The sequence below is a fragment of the Polyodon spathula genome, chromosome 3 (assembly GCF_017654505.1).
Source record: "Polyodon spathula isolate WHYD16114869_AA chromosome 3, ASM1765450v1, whole genome shotgun sequence".
NCBI classification, from domain to species: Eukaryota; Metazoa; Chordata; class Actinopteri; order Acipenseriformes; family Polyodontidae; genus Polyodon; species Polyodon spathula.
The window spans coordinates 92,149,219-92,169,702 of record NC_054536.1 but is presented as its reverse complement, the minus strand read 5'-3'; the positions used below and the strand labels follow the sequence as shown (position 1 = coordinate 92,169,702).

General features: G+C 36.9%; 1 protein-coding gene across 6 annotated transcripts in view; it reads left to right on the top strand.

Annotated features, from left to right (window-relative positions):
- The window catches only part of LOC121313655 (DNA-binding protein SATB1-like), a 48,034-nt gene extending 27,759 nt beyond the window's left edge, over positions 1-20,275 (top strand). For 5 of the 6 annotated variants that reach the window (XM_041246413.1, XM_041246415.1, XM_041246410.1 and 2 more), the window contains exons 8-14: positions 52-503; positions 5,449-5,661; positions 7,885-7,941; positions 8,301-8,456; positions 11,665-11,730; positions 18,148-18,351; positions 18,686-20,275. In XM_041246413.1, coding sequence (XP_041102347.1) covers positions 52-503; positions 5,449-5,661; positions 7,885-7,941; positions 8,301-8,456; positions 11,665-11,730; positions 18,148-18,351; positions 18,686-19,171 — 1,634 coding nt within the window. In that variant the 3' untranslated portion in view covers positions 19,172-20,275. The remainder of the gene's footprint in view (positions 1-51; positions 504-5,448; positions 5,662-7,884; positions 7,942-8,300; positions 8,457-11,664; positions 11,731-18,147; positions 18,352-18,685) is intronic. The other variant, XM_041246414.1, reaches the window with a different exon arrangement.
- Positions 20,276-20,484: the final 209 nt, after the last annotated feature.

Here is a 20,484-nt window from a genome sequence, read left to right as displayed (position 1 = left end):
TATTTTTATAAATATGCATTTCTTTCTTTTTTTTTTTTTCCTACCATGCAGCTGAAATGGAAAGCCTTTCTGATCTTTCTCCGCCCAGCGCTAACCATGTGAATTTCAGTCAGCAGCCAATCCCAGGGAGCACAGCTGAGCAGCCTCCTTCCCCAGCCCAGCTTTCTCACGGCGGGCAGCCCCCGGTGCGGGCCCAGCTACCCAGCCTGCACCCCGGACTTGTATCCACGCCAATCAGCCCACAGCTGGTCAACCAGCAGCTCGTCATGGCGCAACTCCTAAACCAGCAGTATGCAGTGAACAGACTCTTGGCTCAGCAGTCTCTCAGCCAGCAGTACCTAAACCACCCTCCCGTGAGCCGCTCGCTGAACAAACCACTCGAACAGCAGGTCTCCTCCAACAGCGAGGTGTCTTCCGAAGTCTACCAGTGGGTTCGTGACGAGCTGAAGCGGGCAGGGATCTCCCAGGCTGTGTTTGCACGTGTGGCTTTTAATAGAACTCAGGTAAGACCTTGAACTTGTGTTTTTTTTTTTTTTTTCATGCTTTTGTTACTCTCTCACAAAGGTGCATAGCGGCTAAGCACAGCTGTTCCCAGTGCCAGTCTTTTGGGAGCACTGTCAGTCTGAGTATATTGCGTTAATTAGGACTTCAATATCTTGAACTGCTGAACCAGTGAAAGGTGTCTGGAGATGGCACAAGTTTTGGAGACTGATGGAATCCTAACTACGGCTGTAGCCAAAAGCATCACACTGTACAATTAACTCATTTTGCTTCATAAAATCAAATGAAACGTGCTGAATAATGTTACACTGGCATTTGTGACCTTTCGAAATCTAATACTGTACTACTATTATGGCTTCTGGTAGACACTTGCAATATCATTTTGTAGTTTCTATGATTACATAATGTTCAATAAAAGATCTAAATTATGTTCATATTGTTTTTATATGATGTCTCAGTCCTAAAATTCCAGGTGGTGCAAAACGTTTGGCCACAGCTGAGCACTCTGTCTGGTGGTTGTAAGGGAAAACTAATGCTTAATCTTCATATCCTTCATTAGTTCCACGTGATGTTAATGTAGGTAATGGCGGCCGCCTCTTTCAGAGTACTGACACTTGATTGTCTGAGTTTTTGGAAGCTATATTAGATCCACTTGTACACTTTTGATGAAACGCTGTTGTGAGCTGCTGTTTTTGCATGCAGTGAAATGTAAGTCATAGTGACTTTATTGTTTATGGAAACAAAACCAATCCTGTAGTGTTTCTGTCTATGTATGTTTCTTACCATTTAGTTTTTTTTATGCAGGCACTGCTTTTCAGTTCAGGTAAAACAGCACTTCAAGCTTCAGACTTTATTATGTGTGTGAATAATCACAAGGCAACAATACATAAATAAATAAATAAAGGCAAATAGTTGAAACAAACCTGGAGTGGTTTGCCTTCCTTGAGGATCGTGACATTGTGGGTTCCTTGCTCCACTTTAGTGTTACATTGAAAAAGCCCTATCTGCTAAAAGAGCCACAGAAGGACAGATTGACCGAGCCTTTGGCTTTGGATAGTTCATGCCCTTTTCTTGAAGATGCCGCTGGTAGCATTGCTGTCCCCCGCTGAGAATTAATCCTGACTGTGTACATGTTTAAACAGGACTCTGTATCAGAATCTGTGGCTATAAAGTGGTGCCTGTTTGTCTGTGCTTACATGCGTAACTATGTGGCTCATGTTTACATATACCTGTATCTCTAGAGAACCTCTTCCGTATACATGCAAAAAGGGGGGTTAGGTTCTCACTTTAATCTTAATCTTCTCCAAACTGGAAAATCAAACAAGTTGAGATTTGTATCTTCTTTCTGATATTTTGCTTTTATGGGCCCCAAGAGAGAAAAGCAAAATAAGACCAATTTTTAGCTAATGTGGGCTTTGTGGTTTTAATTTTTTATTTTTATATAAACAACTAAAGATAATAATTAGCATATTTTAGAACGTGTCAGTGTTTGCTCTAGAGTATTGAGGAATAACGTGGTGTGTAATAATAGATCAATACTTTTAGTTAATACTGAAAATCCTAGTTGTATTAACTGTGGTAGGAGAGTTGAATGAGCTCTTACAATGCTGCATGCACATACCGCAAGCTGTTTTGCTGGAGATTGTAATCAGATGTGAACTCTGTCAGGCCTCAGAGTTTCCATTTAATTGAAGGGGGGGGGGGGGGGGGGGGATTGTAGATGTTCCAAAGACTGACTGCACCATTCTGAAAAATGAATAAACTGAATTAATAAAAAATGGAAAAAAATCCTTTAGGGCAAAATTAAAAAGTGTCTCTAAACTAGCATTGTGTATGAAAGAAAGGATGCACATTAGTCATGGATTTGGAACTTCAGGGGAGGCCTAACAATAAATGATGTGTACATTTAAACAATCGCTTCAGTCTTATGATACTAGTCCATAGCTTTCGACAGAATACAATCCCAGACAAAACAAATAAAAGTGGATGGCAAATCTAGATCCCCTTTATATTATGTCTCTTAAACGGAGTTGATTTATTTCTTCATTGTAGCCTTGATGAGTTAACCAGCTGTGTTTCACATAGTTGTTGTTCCAATTAATTATTAAAACAATCCATCTTTAATTCCTTAAGATTGACTGCCATGTCGTCAGGTGAGAATGCCTCTGCTCCAGTATGCCTGGCAAACATCCTGGCTGGTGGGTGATCTCAGTTTATGGCAAGAGAAAGATAACGTCTAAAGATGTGCTGCATATTTTTTAGGAGATTACAGCAAACCACATTTCTTTGCAGGAGCTTTGAAGTTCTGTGAGGTTGATAGAATCTATTGGAATCGGCGATTTCATTCAAAGAGGAGATAAGTGGATACCAGACATTTTTGTGCAAATTGGCCGCTTCTTTAATTTATCTACAGTTAAAAGAATTCATGAGAAATTAGCTTTTGAAATCTCTGATAATATTTATTGTACATTTTTGTGCTACTTTCTTGTGAATGTTACTTGTAGACTTGTAAACTGGTCTCTTTTTTTTTTTTTGGTAAAAAACCTGGTAATTTCCTGGTGAAGTATTTTCACTGGGGAAAGAAAGGGAAAAAAACTTTTTGAAATGGCCAAGAGTAGTCTAACCTGTCTTTTTTTGTTTGTTTGTTCTTTGTGTGTTGGATTTTACAATATACATGTTGGTTCAGATCATACAATGAAGGAAACTAGAAATGACAGTGTCTTTGTATTAGTAGCCTTGTGGCTTATTGGGGTTAGTGGTTAACCCAAGGCTTCCCAAACCTTGTCCTGGGGACCCCCGCTGTCTTCTTCTTTTCATTCCAACTGAGCTCTGTTACTTAACGAGACTCTTTAATTTGCTTTAATTAGACCTTTTTAATTGTTCTCGGCTCCTAAAAAGTAGCAGAGTTCAAGTTACTTAATGTTATAGCAAACTTGAAATCTGCAGCTGTTTAAGAGCTGAAAATAAGTAAAAAGGTCTAATTAAGCAAATTATTAGTTTAATTAAGGGTTTAGTTAAATTTAGAACTGCACACATGCATATCCTGTTCAGTGAGGGCCTGCCTGGAGTTGTGTGTTTTGTGTTTTTTTATTTTTTTTATTTTTCTTCTTCTTATTATTATTATTCTTTTTTTGTATCTCCCAGATTATTGGTTTGGAGCTATAAAAAAATCCAGTGGATTAGTAATATCAGAAACCCAGACAGGCACATTTGGAGGACGATGTAGGGCGTTTTGAATTAACCCTTTCCCACTTTTAAAAATCGTCTTTTTTTTTTTTTTTTTTTTTTTTTTTTTTATTGGGGAGCAGCCTTTAATGACTGCTTTCAACAGTGAATCCATCCCAAAATCGGGCTTAACACAGCAAGCCACAGACGGAGTTACCAATGACACTTCTGCAGCTAGGCCTGAAGGAAATGTGTGTGTGCTTGTGATTATTTTCTTTTTATTTATGTGTTGCTTTTTGTTTAAAATAAAATAAAGTTAACATTTCTACCAGTTCAGGTTGAAATGTTGTACAGTACAAATGTTTTATTTTCCATAATGACCACACAACTCGCAAATCTGCACTTGAGTTTATTGCCTCCCATTTAAACCTATCGGGGTTCTATTTTAATTCCAATAAATGCCACAAGCATATTCTTATATCCTATTAACCTGTGACAGCATCAGTGAAATTAGAGCTGTGTTTCAACTATGAAAAGACATTGTCATCGGCAAAAAACATTCTTAAATTCATTTATTATTTATCATTTTATAATTACAATAGAATACAAACCATGTTATTGTCCTGTAATATAAACAAGACAGCTAGTATGACCTACAACTGAAACGCAATGTCTTATTTCGATTCCTGAATCGACTTGTATTTAGTTATACTGTTGTAAAGCACTGAGGGGAGGGTGAAAGCCTTGTCACTGAGATTGCCATATATCTCTGTGCAGTATTTACAGCCATGCCTGCTGTAGAACATGTGTGTACTCCCAGATGCCAGCCCTACTAACTTGAGCCTTACTGGCGTTACAAAAAAGATGACCTGCAAAGCCAAACCCTTCCTGTTTGAAAGAAATAAAAAGAAAAACATTTTGTTGGGACTGCCAAGACAACCAGTATTTGCCTCCTGATTAAAACAGTAAAAACTATGTGGAAAAGTCTGAGTTAAATGTAAATTCAATCAAAGTTGTCCCTTTAAGAGTATTGCCACAAATGCTATTTTGAAATGTGTTTTATTTTTCTAATATGTTAATGTGTATAAAAATTTAATATATATATATTGCCATATCTATATATATATAATATATATATATATATATATACTATATAATATTATATATTCCGTTATATATCTATATATATCTATATTAAGATAGATATAACTATACAACTACAACAAACACAAGTGATTACTAACTAGTTATGTTTGCCAAAAGAGCATAGCCTCTAGTACCTCCCAACAAAACAAGTGAGCCATGAGCTATCAAAGAACAAGAAGAAACGTTAGAATTTTGTATACCGATTGAATTGTTTTAAATCTGGGCTCTGTCTGTTCATACTGAAAAGTACAAACTCCAGTGTAACGCTTTTCCCTGTGTTGCAGAGATGTTGTTTGGTATTGGCTTCCTACAATTGTTTGATTGTCAGGATTTCATGGTAGGTTAGGTCCTTAAAATAAATTATACCAGTTGTCCAGATTCAGAATGTAAAGGAGAAGTTTTTTTAAAATTAAGGACACAATGCAGGCTTTCTTCCTTCCTACAAAATTACTAACGTATTCTTCCACAGGACTGACTGTTCAATTTTGAAATGTAGCGCAAATGAAAGGAGGATGATCAGCGAGTCAGTCTGCTAGTTCATACTGTGGGAAAACAGCGCTGAGGGTTTCTTTTTCTTTTTTTTCTTTTTTTTTAAATTTTATTTAACATATTGACGCTGTATTTATTTCACAAAAGGGCTTGCTCTCAGAAATCCTCCGAAAGGAAGAGGACCCCAAGACTGCGTCTCAGTCTCTGCTGGTCAACCTGAGGGCAATGCAGAACTTCCTGCAGCTGCCAGAGGCAGAACGGGACCGCATCTACCAGGATGAGAGGGAGAGGAGCCTGACTGCCACCTCAGCCATGGGACCTGCTCCTCCTGTAAGCGCTACTCCCAATCGCCCCGTACAGGTAAGCCACAGAAAGGCCTGTGTTTTGGTACAGTGGCAGTCACCTAAAGTAGTCAGTCAGTCTTTCGTTGAAGAATGGGGCATATGGGACGAAAGCAAACGTGTTTTCAGCCTAATTAATTTAGTGATACAATTTTTATAGTTGCTTCTGCTATTCTCGGTATCCCGAAGTTATTCATTAAGTGGAGTCGTCTTTCTTTCTTTCTGTCCGTGGCAGCTCCACACGGAAATCTCAGTGGGATCTTCAGAATGGCACGCTAGTAATTCAGCTCGACCGGGTTTCAAACATGAGGCATCTGGGTGTGCACAGTTCTGGCTTTGATTGCTCTTAACACGCCAGATTTCCTGAATGTCAGGGTGTATTATTTCATTATTTTTTGCCAGTAGTATGACGTACCATAGTCCTCAAAGCTAATGGCTGTCTGTCACCCTGTCTCGATCAAACTGTTACAGTTACACAGCCTTCTTCTTTCCCTCTCCGTGCATCTGCTGTAAAACTGGTAACAAATAGAACTCCACTAAGCTATGAGTCCTCAATTAGGCAATTTTGGTTGCAGTCCTGAAAAAGCATTGAGCAGGTCACAATTTCACTAGTTCTGCCTCCAAACTTAAAAAAAAAAAACAGTAAATAAAAAATCTTCTTTTTTTTTTAAGTCTCTTTTTGATTTGTTTTTATTTTGTGTGTTTTGCTTTTGTTTTATACTCCTTTTGTCCATGTGACTGTGCCTGGAAACACCGGAAGGTTGATAAGGGTTGTCTTGTAGAAGGGTCTTGTCTAATGCAGCTGCACTAGCTGATTTAATTATGGCCAGGGAGACAGAAAATATTTAAGTAGCTGCTCTCATGGTCTCGCCAAAATAAAACACTGCTGTGTTTGTGAAGGAAGCTTCAGGAATCACCTTGATATTGAGCTGCTGAACCTGAAGAAAGTCTGTTCATTTAAGTCTTTATCCCATCACCTACCACAGCACATCTCAGTAAGCTGGACCTCTTCAAACAAAGGCAGTAAGTGTATATGTGTTTGGTCCAACCATGCCAGCTTCTTACTGTCAGGAGCTCAAATACGTAGCATTAAGCAGCCAAGGCCCTTTGAGGTTTCATAATTGTATTATGTGTGGAGGAAGTCCCACCTCCCAGGTTATTATTTTCCAGTGCATCAGACATATGCAGATAAGTAGTCTGCTAGCTGATCAACAGTTACTGTAGACCTGCTGTAATTAGTATCACATTTCCTCTTGTACAAAGACGGTTATTTTGAAGGCAAGAAATACAGTAGACTACAGTATGAGGGCTTGGTGAAAGAAAAACAAAGTTTTTGTATGTAGGTATTAAATGTACTGTTATCAGTAAAAACACTCACCATTTGCAAGTTTGACTTAGAAGTGGACTGGTCCTCAGTTTGCAATATGCATTTGTTTTGCGTAATCTGTCAAGGTCTGAAACTTTTTTTTATCAATGCTTATTTTTTTATAAGGATGTTTTTATTTAATCTGCTGTTGCTTATTCATGTTCTGGGGATAGAACTGCATTTCTTCTACTTGCTAGCCTGACCGTCATTCTGTTGCTGGAAATACCCTCCCGGTGTTTAATACTGGCATAGTATCATACTCCAGAGAATACAAAGCTGCAACTTCTTCACAGGACTCGATTGAAGTTTCAACCTTGTGTTCTCCTGGGGATGATGCTGAGGTAATGTCACAAGTCTCAAGGTATATTACAAGCACAGCTGTAGATTGGCAAGTACATGAGTTAATCTATCTACGACTTCCATAGCAGCCAAACCAGAAATTGACTAACAGTGGGATTCCCAGTTGCCATGAAAAGTTGTGCTGCAAGATATTCCTTTTTAAAATATCAAATGCATGCCTTTTTAGTGCAGGCAGGTTGCTTTTCAGTCAGGAATCCAGGGTCAGGGTACTTCCTGCACTTGCAGTATATCCCTGGTGACCCGTATTACATGCATGGTAGTAAGGATCTTTTAAAATACCTTCAGTGTGGAATATATATTTCATTTTGGTTGTAGTATTCTGAAGAACTGGTTTAGGTATTTTGTTTTTGTATTAATACTGAGCTGCTTTTACTGAAGTGTGTGTGTGTAATATGAGTAATCAAATTGCATTGCAAAAAACACTTAAAAAAAAAAAAAAAATAACACATTATATATAGATATAGATATATAATGTGTTATATATGTATACTTTTTTTTTTTTTTTTTAAATGCTAGCCAAGAAGAGAGGAGTGCAGTAATACAAGACCTGAAGATTGGAGTTCTAGGATCCAGGTAGGTGACTTGCATGTGTACAAAAACAAGAACATCAAAAAATGGATGCATAGTATTAGTTGAAAAGTGTAGTTGATATAGAGAGAACCCTTGCCAAAAGCTTTCCCTGACAAAAAAATACTAAAGTAATACATATACTAAATGCAAATACATTTTTTAACCTGTTGTGTATATGTTTTTGTTAAACTACAAAAAACATGTATATTATTTAGTAGCTTTGTAGTGAAAGGCAGATCAATGTTATATGTGGTGATGCTTCCTAATCCAATTACTGTATCATTATGGTTTAATTGACAGATTTTGTTAGGTGAAGTTTTTCCGAAGTGTATTTCAGCGATCCCATTGTTTTCTTTATCTAGGTGATACCATCTCCGATCTCCACAGAAAGGAACGGCAAAACAGACAGCTGTGTCTTGAATATTAATTCTTCCATTTACGACGAGATACAACAAGAAATGAAGAGGGCTAAAGTGTCCCAAGCCTTGTTTGCTAAGGTTGCAGCTTCTAAGAGCCAGGTACGTTGATGCTGGTTATTGCTTCTGCTCAGACTCAATTTGAAAAGCGCTAACGGAGTAAAGTCCTTAAAGGGTGAAGGAAGGTCGTTTTCTTTAATACAAAGCTTCCTCTAAAGCACTGTATCAAATCTGTAAAAACACACGTCTGTGACAGTTATCTAAAATTGCTGCAAAAGTGAGGATTAGTTATTCAAAATCTTGATTTAATTTTTAAAAATCTCATGTTTTAAGCATGTACAAGGTACTCTAGTTGCATAACCTCCAATTGCTGTCAAACCAATCATTTCTACAATGACATGTCTCCTTATTGTGGGTTTCAGAACAGCAAAAGCTGTTTAAACATAAAACAAGTGTGTTTACATTAGCATATCTTTTGGTGTGGCATACATCACGGTACTGTGATCTATCCCAGAGAGTGCATCCCAGCTATGAATCATGGCTTGTACTTGTAAAATTACTGTCATTTAAATCTCTAATAATGGGGTTGCAGGAAATTTATTTTTAATTACAGTTTTAATAAAGATTTTGTATATCTCCTATATTCATGTAGTTTATATATACCACGCCTTACTCGTGTAAAAATTCAGTCTAATCAAACTGAATTCTCAAGCATTCTCTGCTTCAGAATATCTGGATATTTTGCTGATGGAACAGATTAGCATTGAAGATTACTAGGAAGTGTATTTTAAGGATCTAAACATTAACAGCTCTATATACTGCCATGCATTAACTCTCCATTAATCTAGCTGGGCGTTTGAGGTCCCTAGAAGTTTATCGTTCAACAAAAATAGAAGTTAATCATGTGTGTGCATTTTTTTTTTTTTTTTTTTTTAAAGATTGATGGCATTTTGTAAAGATCACTTTAAAGTGAACGCATTGTGCTTTCACATCTGCCATGATCTCCCCATTTGTCTCTGGTTTGAAGGTAAGAACAGTGCTAATTATGTAGCTAAAAGGGTGCCTGAGAGATTTATTATCAGAAGCTCCATCTAGTAATAGAGACTCTGTGGGCAGCTGGGACACTTCCTAATACATAAGGGGGCTGACTTGAAACCCTAGCAGAAGGCAGCATGTGCATATCTAATCTGTATCCAGTACCGGCATTCTCAGTCGTGGCACGCAGAATTGAGTTTTGGCATGCTGGGGAAGAAGCTGGCACTTGTGTTCTTGTGCACCATGCGTCATTCACAGGGATGGTGGGCGAGAACACCTCTCTTACTGCTGTAGCCCCCGGAGATCACAGTAGACCCAGAACAGTGCGCTGAACCTGTGTTGGGTCATATGGTCTCCACTGGGGGCCAGTCAATGTTAGATTAGGTCTCTCTGTACAAAAGTTTATCCATTTCAGGTTTTTATCACAATTTGTGCTGTAGAGTGTGTGTGTGTGTATGTGTCTTTATTGATAATATACTCTTATATCTGGAATCTACTGGCAATTAGATATCAGATGTCAAAACCCAATATAAAAATTTGACAGGTGTTGTGGAACAGCTTTGTTAGTTTAATGAAGTTATTCCAGATGTGGCAGGTATATTGTGAATAAAGATTAAATGTATTTTTTACTTTGTCTGGTAGTAGTGTCTTTTTTTTTTTCCTTCTTTGGAGTTGAGGGATTCATTTTAGCATCTGGTGACTAGGGATCCTGCAGGGTTAAGCGATTGCAGGTTAGCTTTTAGGATGACGCATTACAGGAAACATACACAGACCACAAATTAAGTAATAGTAACATGGGTGTTATCTAGAAGCATTTCCTTAAGGATCATTTGACTGCATTTCAGTTAGCTAGATTAATAAAATAACTTGGAGCTGATCAAATTGGCATCGGAGAGATAGATATATGTTACAAGAAACCACAACGAGGCTCAAACGAAGGACATTCCCGTGAACTTTGTCTTGCAGAACCCTCTCTTAGCAGAGCTCACCGGATATTGTGTAGAGCAAAGACTAATAGAGCGATTTGGTTTTACTGAAACGTTATTTAAAAAAAAAAAAAAAAAAGTCAGTTGTATTCATTAATACAAATTGTTTTCATGTTCCTATGCCCTGGTTCATCCCGAGTGTATCTGATTCTATAAATCAGATCACAGGCAGCCTGCTGTCACATAATGAGGAGCATGGTCCTTATTACCTGTTTGTTGATGCACAGACTCCTTCAAATTGACCATTGCAACACATGCTTTCCCCCTGAAACTAACTGTGATAATTAGCATGGCTCTAATGAGATGGAATGTCACTGATCTTGTGCAGAACTGTGGAGTATCAATGCCACGGATGGGAGCTGTCAAAGTCTGCCATCTGTGAGGGAGCATGGCATGTTAGGATTCCGGGCAGGGAGCATGCTCACCAGAGCCTATTGGGAATTGGGAGCCAGTCTCCCTGCTGCCAAAATAGCCTTTTATATAATATTTTGTTAAAACAGTTAACCCTCCTTATGAACTAGCTCCGATCTGTGTGTCCTGCACAGAGGACAGGTTGAGGTCTTATATCAAAGATTGTGAAGTAAACAGATGTATTATTGGTTTTATAACAAGGACTGATGGTGCACGACTAGCAAGTAATACTTAATGTGATGTGCTTTGTGTGCCTAACTTATGCACTCCCTGTATCCATTTACATGGGTGATGAGGTGTGTGGGTTTTTTTTGTTTTGTTTTTTTTCATTGTATACATTTTTCCTGCATGGAAAGAGCATTTAAGCAAAGGCTTAGGAATTCTTTGTCCGACCATCAGAAAATTACCATGCATGATTCAATACTGTAAAAGAAAATCCAGAAATTTGAATGGACCAGATCATTTGGAGGGGTTCCAAGATTATTTATGTATGTTTTATAATATGCACTATAATTGTAATTGGACTGGAAAGGGAGGTCCTGATCTATTGATTTGATTGATTTTATAGTCAAAGAAACAAGAAACGACACCCTCACAATGAGTGTAATGCCTTTTTCTGAATTGATGATGTCACAGATAGTGGACTAGATCAACAGAAGGAAAGGCAAGATTTCTTTATTCATTGATTTATTAAGCTGGTTGCTTGATTATCAGGTTTCCTGGGAAACGGCAACAAAGAGAATGTGCTGTATTATTACATGTAAATGTTTTGAACCAGGGTCCTACACATGTACATTAATGTGTTGGTTCATAAGCTCTAACCTCTTTAAAATAACAACTCCATTAAAAGGCAGAATTGGTTTCTTTCCCTTTTCCAGAAAAAAACTGACCCCAGACGATACGACCGGTGGTTCTTAGGTTTCCAAAATCTTCAGCAGCAAAACGTCAGTATGATCCTTTTTGCTCCCTGTCCCTATTTGCTTTAATAAAGATCAGGCCCTTGGCTTTACAAGGCAGAAACGCAAACTCAGCTCTGCTTATCGTTCCAAAAAATCTGTTTTGTTGCTTTTTGTATTTCCTTCTGCTCTAGCAGACCACACAGGGCTTGTTCTGAAGAACATTTTCACTAATCTGATCAGGCAGCCAAATACGCCGGGAAAACTGCTTTAATGATCCCACTAATTACCTCAAGTCAATATGAACTGTATTATTAGACTGAGGGAAAATATTCCATTAGGGTACCCCCCTTGGGAGTTCCTCTGCTCTGTGATGTCACTGCCGCTCTCGCCCTCTTGCTTGTAATTTTAATGTTATTTACACACGCAGGCATGCACAAGGTCACACCTGCACAACCAGAGCTGGCCGGGGAGCTGGTGGCACTCGGGCTTAATCACATCTGTCATAATTACCATTCTGCAGGTTTCTGACACACGCTGTGAAATATTTCAATTTAACTGCCGCTACCAGCAGAAACAGATGTATTGTAAGTGCTGCTGCATTGGAAATATTAGTCCTTGCTGTAAGCTTTACCCTCTCCTTCCTTTCTCTCTCGCACTCTCTCTCTCTCTGTCAGCTGATGTGCCACAGAAATGAAATATCCTGTACATCTTGAAGGCACTGGAAGGCTGATTAATAGTCAATTTAGACAGTTTAACCACAAACAGCTTGTTCATTTGTCAAATGAAAACCACATGTTTGAGAAATGTGCCAACTTTCTTTTATTCACTTACCTATTCCAAATAGCCATTTGCTTCTTGACATTGGTCTTCTTTCTTCTTCTTACCAATTTTGTTTTTAATTCTCAGGTTTTTTTTGTCTTTACCAGAATGTTTGTAGGCTGACTGTATTACAGGGGTTGTGTACTAGGATTCAAAACCTTGATTGTGACGTCTTCTCATGGGTGTACAGTACATAAGGCAGAATTGGCACAACATTATTTTAGTACTTCACATAGTCCATTTCTTCAGCACAAAGTATGGAACATATAGAATATGTGAGTATGTGGAGCATATTTGCCTGTGTATCACACTTTCAATACAGTTTTACATGTCTAATAAACCCCTTATCCTTTCATTAAACTATTACTAGCTGTTTGAACATAGTAAGATTGCCAGAGAAATTATCACAATAAACAAATCCAGTTTTAATATTAAAATACGTCCCTATACCCTATTGAGAAACATATTGATGTATTTCAGTGCAAGAAGCCAAGCTGACTGAACATTTTACAGTATAGTTGTTCACAAGTCTGAAGCTGTAGCTGTCTTCTGTGAGTTCATGGTTATACCAGTATAACAGTAGGCTTCTTAACCACTGTGTAAAAGAGCCAGACTTATTTGCACTGGCAATTCTAGAACCTAAATGAACATCATCATGCCTGCACCACTGTGTCTGTTGGTGCATCTCATTTGTCACCTGCTCCAACACCTAGCCAGCGATGCTGAGTAGAGTCAGGACAAGGAGGAAGTAAGTAAACCACAGAACAATTGAAATTATTTGGGAGTTTACAAGCCTCCTCTGAATTCCCGTCATGTTACTTTGTTTAATTTCATTTGTCATTAGCAGTGGTCTAGTGATTTCTTAATTTCGCTATTTATTTTTATTTTTTTATTGATTTTATATTTGTAATAGTTTTGTTGCTGGACTTCTTGGTATAGAAATGTAGAACCCCCTTTTTTTATCCATTATCACATTTTAGTCTGGCAAAGGAGCTGAAGTTTTACTAGTAAAAATTCAGACTTCTGAACTTGCACAAAACCTTCAGCGCCTGTTAAAGCTTCTTGATGGGTTTCTAATTGAACCTGCAGACTTCAGTTTCAGTGGTATCATTTATATGTGTGTGGTTGTTATTACATTGTGTGGGGAAAGGATTAATTCTGTTTCCTATTTTCATTTAGTACATTTCATATTTTAAAAATTAGACAAAGACCGAGAAGAGATCTCTTTTATTCCAGGACATGAAGGGCAGTCCTTATTAAATTAACAAATTATGTAACCAGGGAAGACAAAAAAAGCGAAGTGTAATATTTCTTATCCACAACTTGAATGCCTTTAATCAAATAACACTCTTTGAGAAATAGTATATTTTAAGCATTTGCTAAAATCAATACCACTTTACCACAAAAAATGGCCCAGATTATGAAATCTGATGTATTTAAGGCATCTGTTCCCCCTTTTAATCTTGTAAATAATTTTAAAATGCTTTCACATCTCCTTCGGAGGCATTTTGAATCCTGGTGTACCAAGATGTCGAATTGTTTTTGAATAGTGTGTGTTTTTTTTTTTCATAGTCTTTTTTTTTTTTTTTTTTTTTTTTTTGGTATATATTTATCAGCCTTGAAACACTACATACAACTAGAGAACTAAACTGATGGAAATGAAAATGACAGGATGAACAGAAAATGCCACTCATTAACACAAATAACATTGTCCATGTGGTGGAGGGGAACGGGTCGTAGATTATTTTTTCCCAGAATTTGTATTGAACTCGAGTAGCTTTTGGCACTTCCATCTGCGTGTTAATGGAGAGATTTTAAAAATGTATGCTACATACCAGAGGAGTTATACCAGCAGCTCTTAGACCCCCTCTGTATGTAACAGGGCAAGACCTTTATCCTGTATACCAAGCGAGCTACACTGTAGGAATCAGACAAGCCTCAAAGCATCCTCACATTGCCATGTGCTAAAGACAGCACATTGTTATATTGTTAAAAGATACACTAGGTAGAATATCAGACAGTGTCTCGCGAAAATGATTTTTCCATAGATCAAATATTGGTTTATTTTCTTAGCACTAAGTGTGCTTAACCAATAAAATAAATGTGTGGCGTTATATGTAGAGTAAATATTAAGATTTGCAAACATGTGTTTATTTATTTATTATTTTTTTAAGAGAGTAATTCGATGTCATTATATATAGTTTTTTGTAACTAAATGTATTAAACTCAAACTGGCCAGTAAAAATTGTTTCAAAGCGATTCAGCTCTCCAGAATGCACCATGCACCACGTACTGTTACATTAATAGTTTAATTGATGTGTTCTACCTGTTAAAGTGCCAAGTGCACGTTCTAACACTTTCATGAAAATATTAATGACATGTTGGTTGGTTGGTTGGTTATCCAAATTTTGTTTTCCACCTTGGCTTGCTGCTAACTAAAAATAATGTACATGTGTTTTTTCTATCTGTTATATACCTACCTTTGTTAGAATCCCATTATTTATTTTTTTGGTAAAACTATAACTTTATTGCGATTGGAATTATAAATTGGATTCTTTTACATATATTTTTTGAAGAATACGAAAATAAAATTGCAGTTTAATTGTCATTGTATAGGCCTCTGCGGGAAATAAAATGGCTTGCAGTTCAGGTGGCTGTATTAAATATGTTTCATTATATTTAGTGATTGGTATATTTTAAGGTGCTGGAAGTGAGAAATATCAGAATAATTCATTTGAAGTGTGTGTGTGCTTTCATCAGCTGAAATGTTTAGTAGTTGATTTAACCTTTTTTTTGTCTACAATTCTGATCTTAATGTGACTTTCAGCTTCATAACCCTAATACGTAAGGAAGCTTTTTAAGTTTTTAAAAGACCGCATACAAATCTAACTAAGGATTTGTTTTTAAATTGAAACAAAAAGAATTAAAGCATGGACTTTTTTTTTTTTTCAGTTTTACATTTCCAAATGTAATTTTTATTAATTTTTAGCTGCAACGTTTGGAAATGTTGTACTGTAAAGGTTGATAGGTGATCTCATTCAGGGAATTTTCCCTGTCCTTGTTTTCTGAACATTTTGAAGACCTGCTTAGAGTGGTTATATCTGCATAATATTAAGATTCCTTAAAATGTGTTTGTTCACATTCTATTTTCAGCATGTGTTTGCCTATTGTTGCAAGAGATTCACATATGCTGTTGGATCATAGGCAAGTGCATATTAATATTTCTTCGGTGGCAGATGGACGTGGAGTTTAGTGTTATTTAGTTGGATCTTTACAATACATAACTTTACAGGGTTGTTTGCTGTGAATAACAGGTTTCAAATATATTATCTTTGAATTCATCTGTATGTCATTTTCAGGATGTGCTGGGCTTGTGCCAGTATCATGAAAAACAATAATGCATTGTCTTTTAACTAGCACTTTCTTTTGTCTAGTTTCTCAAAGGTGTTTTATGTATTTTGCATTTCTATTGAAATTGAAATTTGTGAAGCACTCAGCCTTTATTTGCCCAACTCTTGACCATGAAACTGTGTGTTTAATGCATTCTGTTCAAATGTTTTTAATCGGTTAGCATTAAGTAGTGTGTTCTTCTTTTTTTTATCGTGTGCCTTGCATTTGATTTCTTATTTAACAATTTTCTGAAAATACATTTCACCACCACTACCTGCCACATGCTGACAGACAGTTAAAACAGGATAGTGACACTTCTTATATTCACACAGGCCAGGCCTGTTAATATAGTACATGTCACATTTGTCCCAGTACTAGGTGTGCAGTGTATTGCTCAACATCTGTTCTTTGGTTGCGAAGCAATTGCGCTTGTGAAATAACTTTGCACATATTACTGCTATATGTAGATACCATTGCATCTTACAAAATACATGTATTTGTTGTATGATTTCTCTACCACTTGGTAACTATTTGAATACTTTAATGAGTCTGTAAATGGCCAGAGTTTAAATAACATTTACACTGGGTTTTTCGGTGCTAGCAGTGTTACGCAGTCCTCCTTCAGAAACAGTTTAACCCAGAAAAAGATAATGTTACAGCTATTAAAACACCTGCCTTGTGCAAGCTTTTCAGTCATCTGTTTAATCCCACACAGTTGCCACAGTGTTCTTTGCTTGCTAATAATTCATGCCTGGCATTCACTATTGACAAAGATGTCTTCCGTAGAGGAATTAGCAGGCAGTTACAATGTATCTCAAATAATACTGCAGGTCATACAACAGGAATGATATGATTCACTCTTGCTACTTTTAACATAAGTGTATTTAGAGCATGGATCTTTTTAATGTACATATGGTTTTTCATATCTGTAATTAACTATTTCATTACTACAGGGTTCTCTTGTAAGAGAGGCCATGTAGCTCTGTTGTACTTGCAGTATAGATGTTTAAGTTACAGGGATTAATAGTATTGTGTGTGTATTGGGAGTCCCTGAATGTACTGTAGCTCTGTGGAGTATTCCTGTGGGTGTTGCACTTTTTGTTCCAGTAAGTCTTGTTGAAATGAGCCAGTGGTACATGTTGTACTAAAGTTTGCCTTGCAAGTTTTAAAGAAATTTTTGTATGAGGCTGATGAATAAGGATCCTGGAAGTTCCATATTAAATTGCTAGTGCCTACAGTTTGTTCCAGTAATCTTGAGGAAGTGGAAAAGAATATGATAAAACACAAACACAAATGTGGCCTCTGTGAGACATGTTATGGGTTCTGTGTAAATCCATAGTTTTATTCATGAATTGGAAGTATACATACATTTTAATGTTGCCCAAACATTCTGTTTTGGTTATAGCATTTTCTGGTATGTTTGGGTGCATAGTCACCCTTTTAAAACAAAACTGTTTGTTAAAAGATTCAAATAAATTACTGAATTATGTATGTAAACTTCTGATCGGCAATGCCATTTTTAGCAATTTTTTTATAACTGTATACTGCTTTTACTTCTTTCCTTCTGTGTTTTTCTCCAGGTAGTAATTAAAGAACGAGACAGATAGTTACAATGGGAAATACTAAAAAGTGAGAGTTTTTGTTTGATCCAAGAAAATCCTGCAGTAGTCAGTCACAAGAACAAAAAAAATGTTAAAAAGACTAAATTAAAACACAGGCAGCAGAATAAGGTGGAACCTTGTTTTTATTTTCCTTTTAGGAAGAGGTAAAAGCAGTGAAAAGAGAGTGCAGCACTTATCTCCAGTTTGCAGTGGACCTTCTCTTTTCTATGGCTAGCAAACTGGTTTGTGATTTGCACTGAGGGACCAGTCCCTGAAATGCCTTTATTTATTTATTTATTTTTATTATTTATTTTTTAAATCATGTACAAATGAAGGATGCTGCTGCTTACTGTATTGTGCAGGCCTGACTGTGCCAGGACTACTGCTGTCCAGATTCACGCTTGTTTTCTTCTAAAGCTTCCAAGTTCTTTTTGTGGAAAAACAGAAGTAAAGGATACATAATTAGTACGATATGTAGACTTTGAATGCTTAAAAACCGAAGGGGTGTGGATTGGTTGTGTGTGTAATATGGATATATAGAGAGATATATAGATATATCTCTCTCTCACTCTCTCAACAAAAAATAAAATCTTAATGATGCAAAATGCAGTGTTTCTTAAAGTGTAAGACTGTTGTGTTTTGTTTTCTACAGGGTTGGCTGTGTGAGCTCCTGCGCTGGAAGGAGGACCCATCTCCTGAGAACAGAACTCTCTGGGAGAACCTCTCCATGATCCGCCGGTTCCTGAGTCTTCCCCAGGCCGAGCGAGATGCCATTTACGAGCAGGAGAGCAATGGGAGCCAACACCATGTCGACAGGCCACCCCTCATGATGCACGTTCCTACAGACCCAGTTCAGGTTAGATTAGGCAGCAACAACTACCTCAAAATGTTAAGCAACTTTCTCATTTTAAAGCGGCAAATGTTTCAGCAAATCCTGCAAGAGATCTGTTTTGGGTAACCTGAGAAGGGAGAACTTTTTGCTCGCTGGATCTAACTGCTTAAAGAAAAAAGCATCATGGGGAAAATCTGAGTCACTGGTCACACTATTTTCAACTTGGCATAGATTGTAATAGTTTGTCATTTTTTAATGATGGGTATACAAATTATCAGGCCCATCTCTATTTAGCACAGCACCAGTTAATCTTTGACCAATCAAAATTGAAATGACTGTTGTCTTGTGTTTTTTACAGCAGTCACAACAGCAGCATTCACAGCAACAGCAGCATCAGCAGCACCAACACCAACAGGCAGGTCCCAGACTGCCACCAAGGCAGCCTTCCACAGCATCACCAGCTGAGTCCGATGACGACGGACGGCAGAAATCGAGGCCCCAAACCAAGATCTCCATGGAAGCCCTGGGTATCCTGCAGAGCTTTATCCAAGACGTAGGCCTGTATCCAGACGAAGAAGCCATCCAGACACTGTCCGCACAACTGGACCTGCCCAAGCACACCATCATCAAGTTCTTTCAAAACCAGCGCTTCTATCTGAATCACCACGGGAAGCTCAAGGACAATTCGGTGTTCGAGGTGGACGTGGCGGAATATAAAGAAGATGAGCTGCTCAAAGACTTGGAGGAAAGCATCCAAACTAAAAGTACAATCTTTTCCATTAAAATAGAGGAGCACTTGTCTGGAGAACTGAATTCCAAGTCTGATACGGAATCTAAAGACTAATTTAATATTATAATAATAATAATAATAATAATAATAATATTCCTTTTTATTTTAAATTTTTACAGTGCCACTGAAAATACTGTTTAAATAGACTTGCTGTTTTTGTTTTTTCTGTGTTTTTGGTAAACCCGTATGAGTCACTGTAAAGACTGATGCATCGCTATGAAAACTTGCACAACATTGATAAAACCTGTACCCCGTGGATTTTGCAGACTGCACTTCATGTCCTTTGTTTATACACTGATATGCAGCTACTGATGAAGTTATTGGAATTGATAGACAATGTTTACTTGGTGTTCACTGGATTTTACTGCAGATTAATTTATAGGAACCATATTAATGACAAGGCCTTAGGTACTAATTCTGAAGCCTGCTGGCAAGCATTAAGCTATTCTTATTGATTTAAACTTGAGCTCTGGAAATTGACACAGCGAACTAGAATAGAAGAGTATGTCGTACTGCTTGAATATTTGTTAGGAAAAAATAAAAATAAACTGTAGAAGAATATTATTTGAAAGAAACTATGCCAACAAATGCCTTGTATTATATGGCACTGCCGATATTCAGTTATTTTGCAAAAACATTGTCACTGTAACATTCTGAATCTCATCTTCACAGAGTTTTTAAAATGTGAAACTTTTTTTTTTTTTTGTATGTGTCTTGTCTTAACATTTATTTATTTGCAGAACCTGCAGCATCCTGATGTAATTAATTTTTTGGGAGTTATGTAATATTGCTTTTTTATTTCATTTTAATTGTATGATTTTTTTTTTCTATTTATAAATGTATTTTGATGGGCAGTAAAACAAAAAGTGTCTTAAGTCTTCAATGGAAAATAATGTGCTTTAAAGGTTGCCTATAAAAGTGCTATATGTCAAGCAACTCATGCTAAAAGCTTCACGATTTAATGTTGTATGCAATTTTTACTCCTGCAAATAAGCTTAGGTAAATACCTGGTAGAACACCTTAGAAAAACATATGCAATTTATGTGAAAATTGATGTTTGCAATGTGTCTTCCTTTGGTTTACAATCAAATTTGAAGCTATTCCTGTATAAATATTCTGTATAAAGTGTTTCTTTTTTTTTTTTTTTTTTTTTTTTTGTTTTTTTATCAGTTTCTTGCAACAAGAACACCGGTTATTTTGTTAAGACTGGCTGTTTTATAAATGTATCTCAGTTTCTTTATGCAGAAATGTTCTAATTAGGAGTGGTTATTGATTGTTAAATGACAATTAAACTATGTTTGTATGGTACAAGACTGGTTGTCTGCTTGATTACAAATGTCTGTTCCATCTTAAAATCTTAAAACATG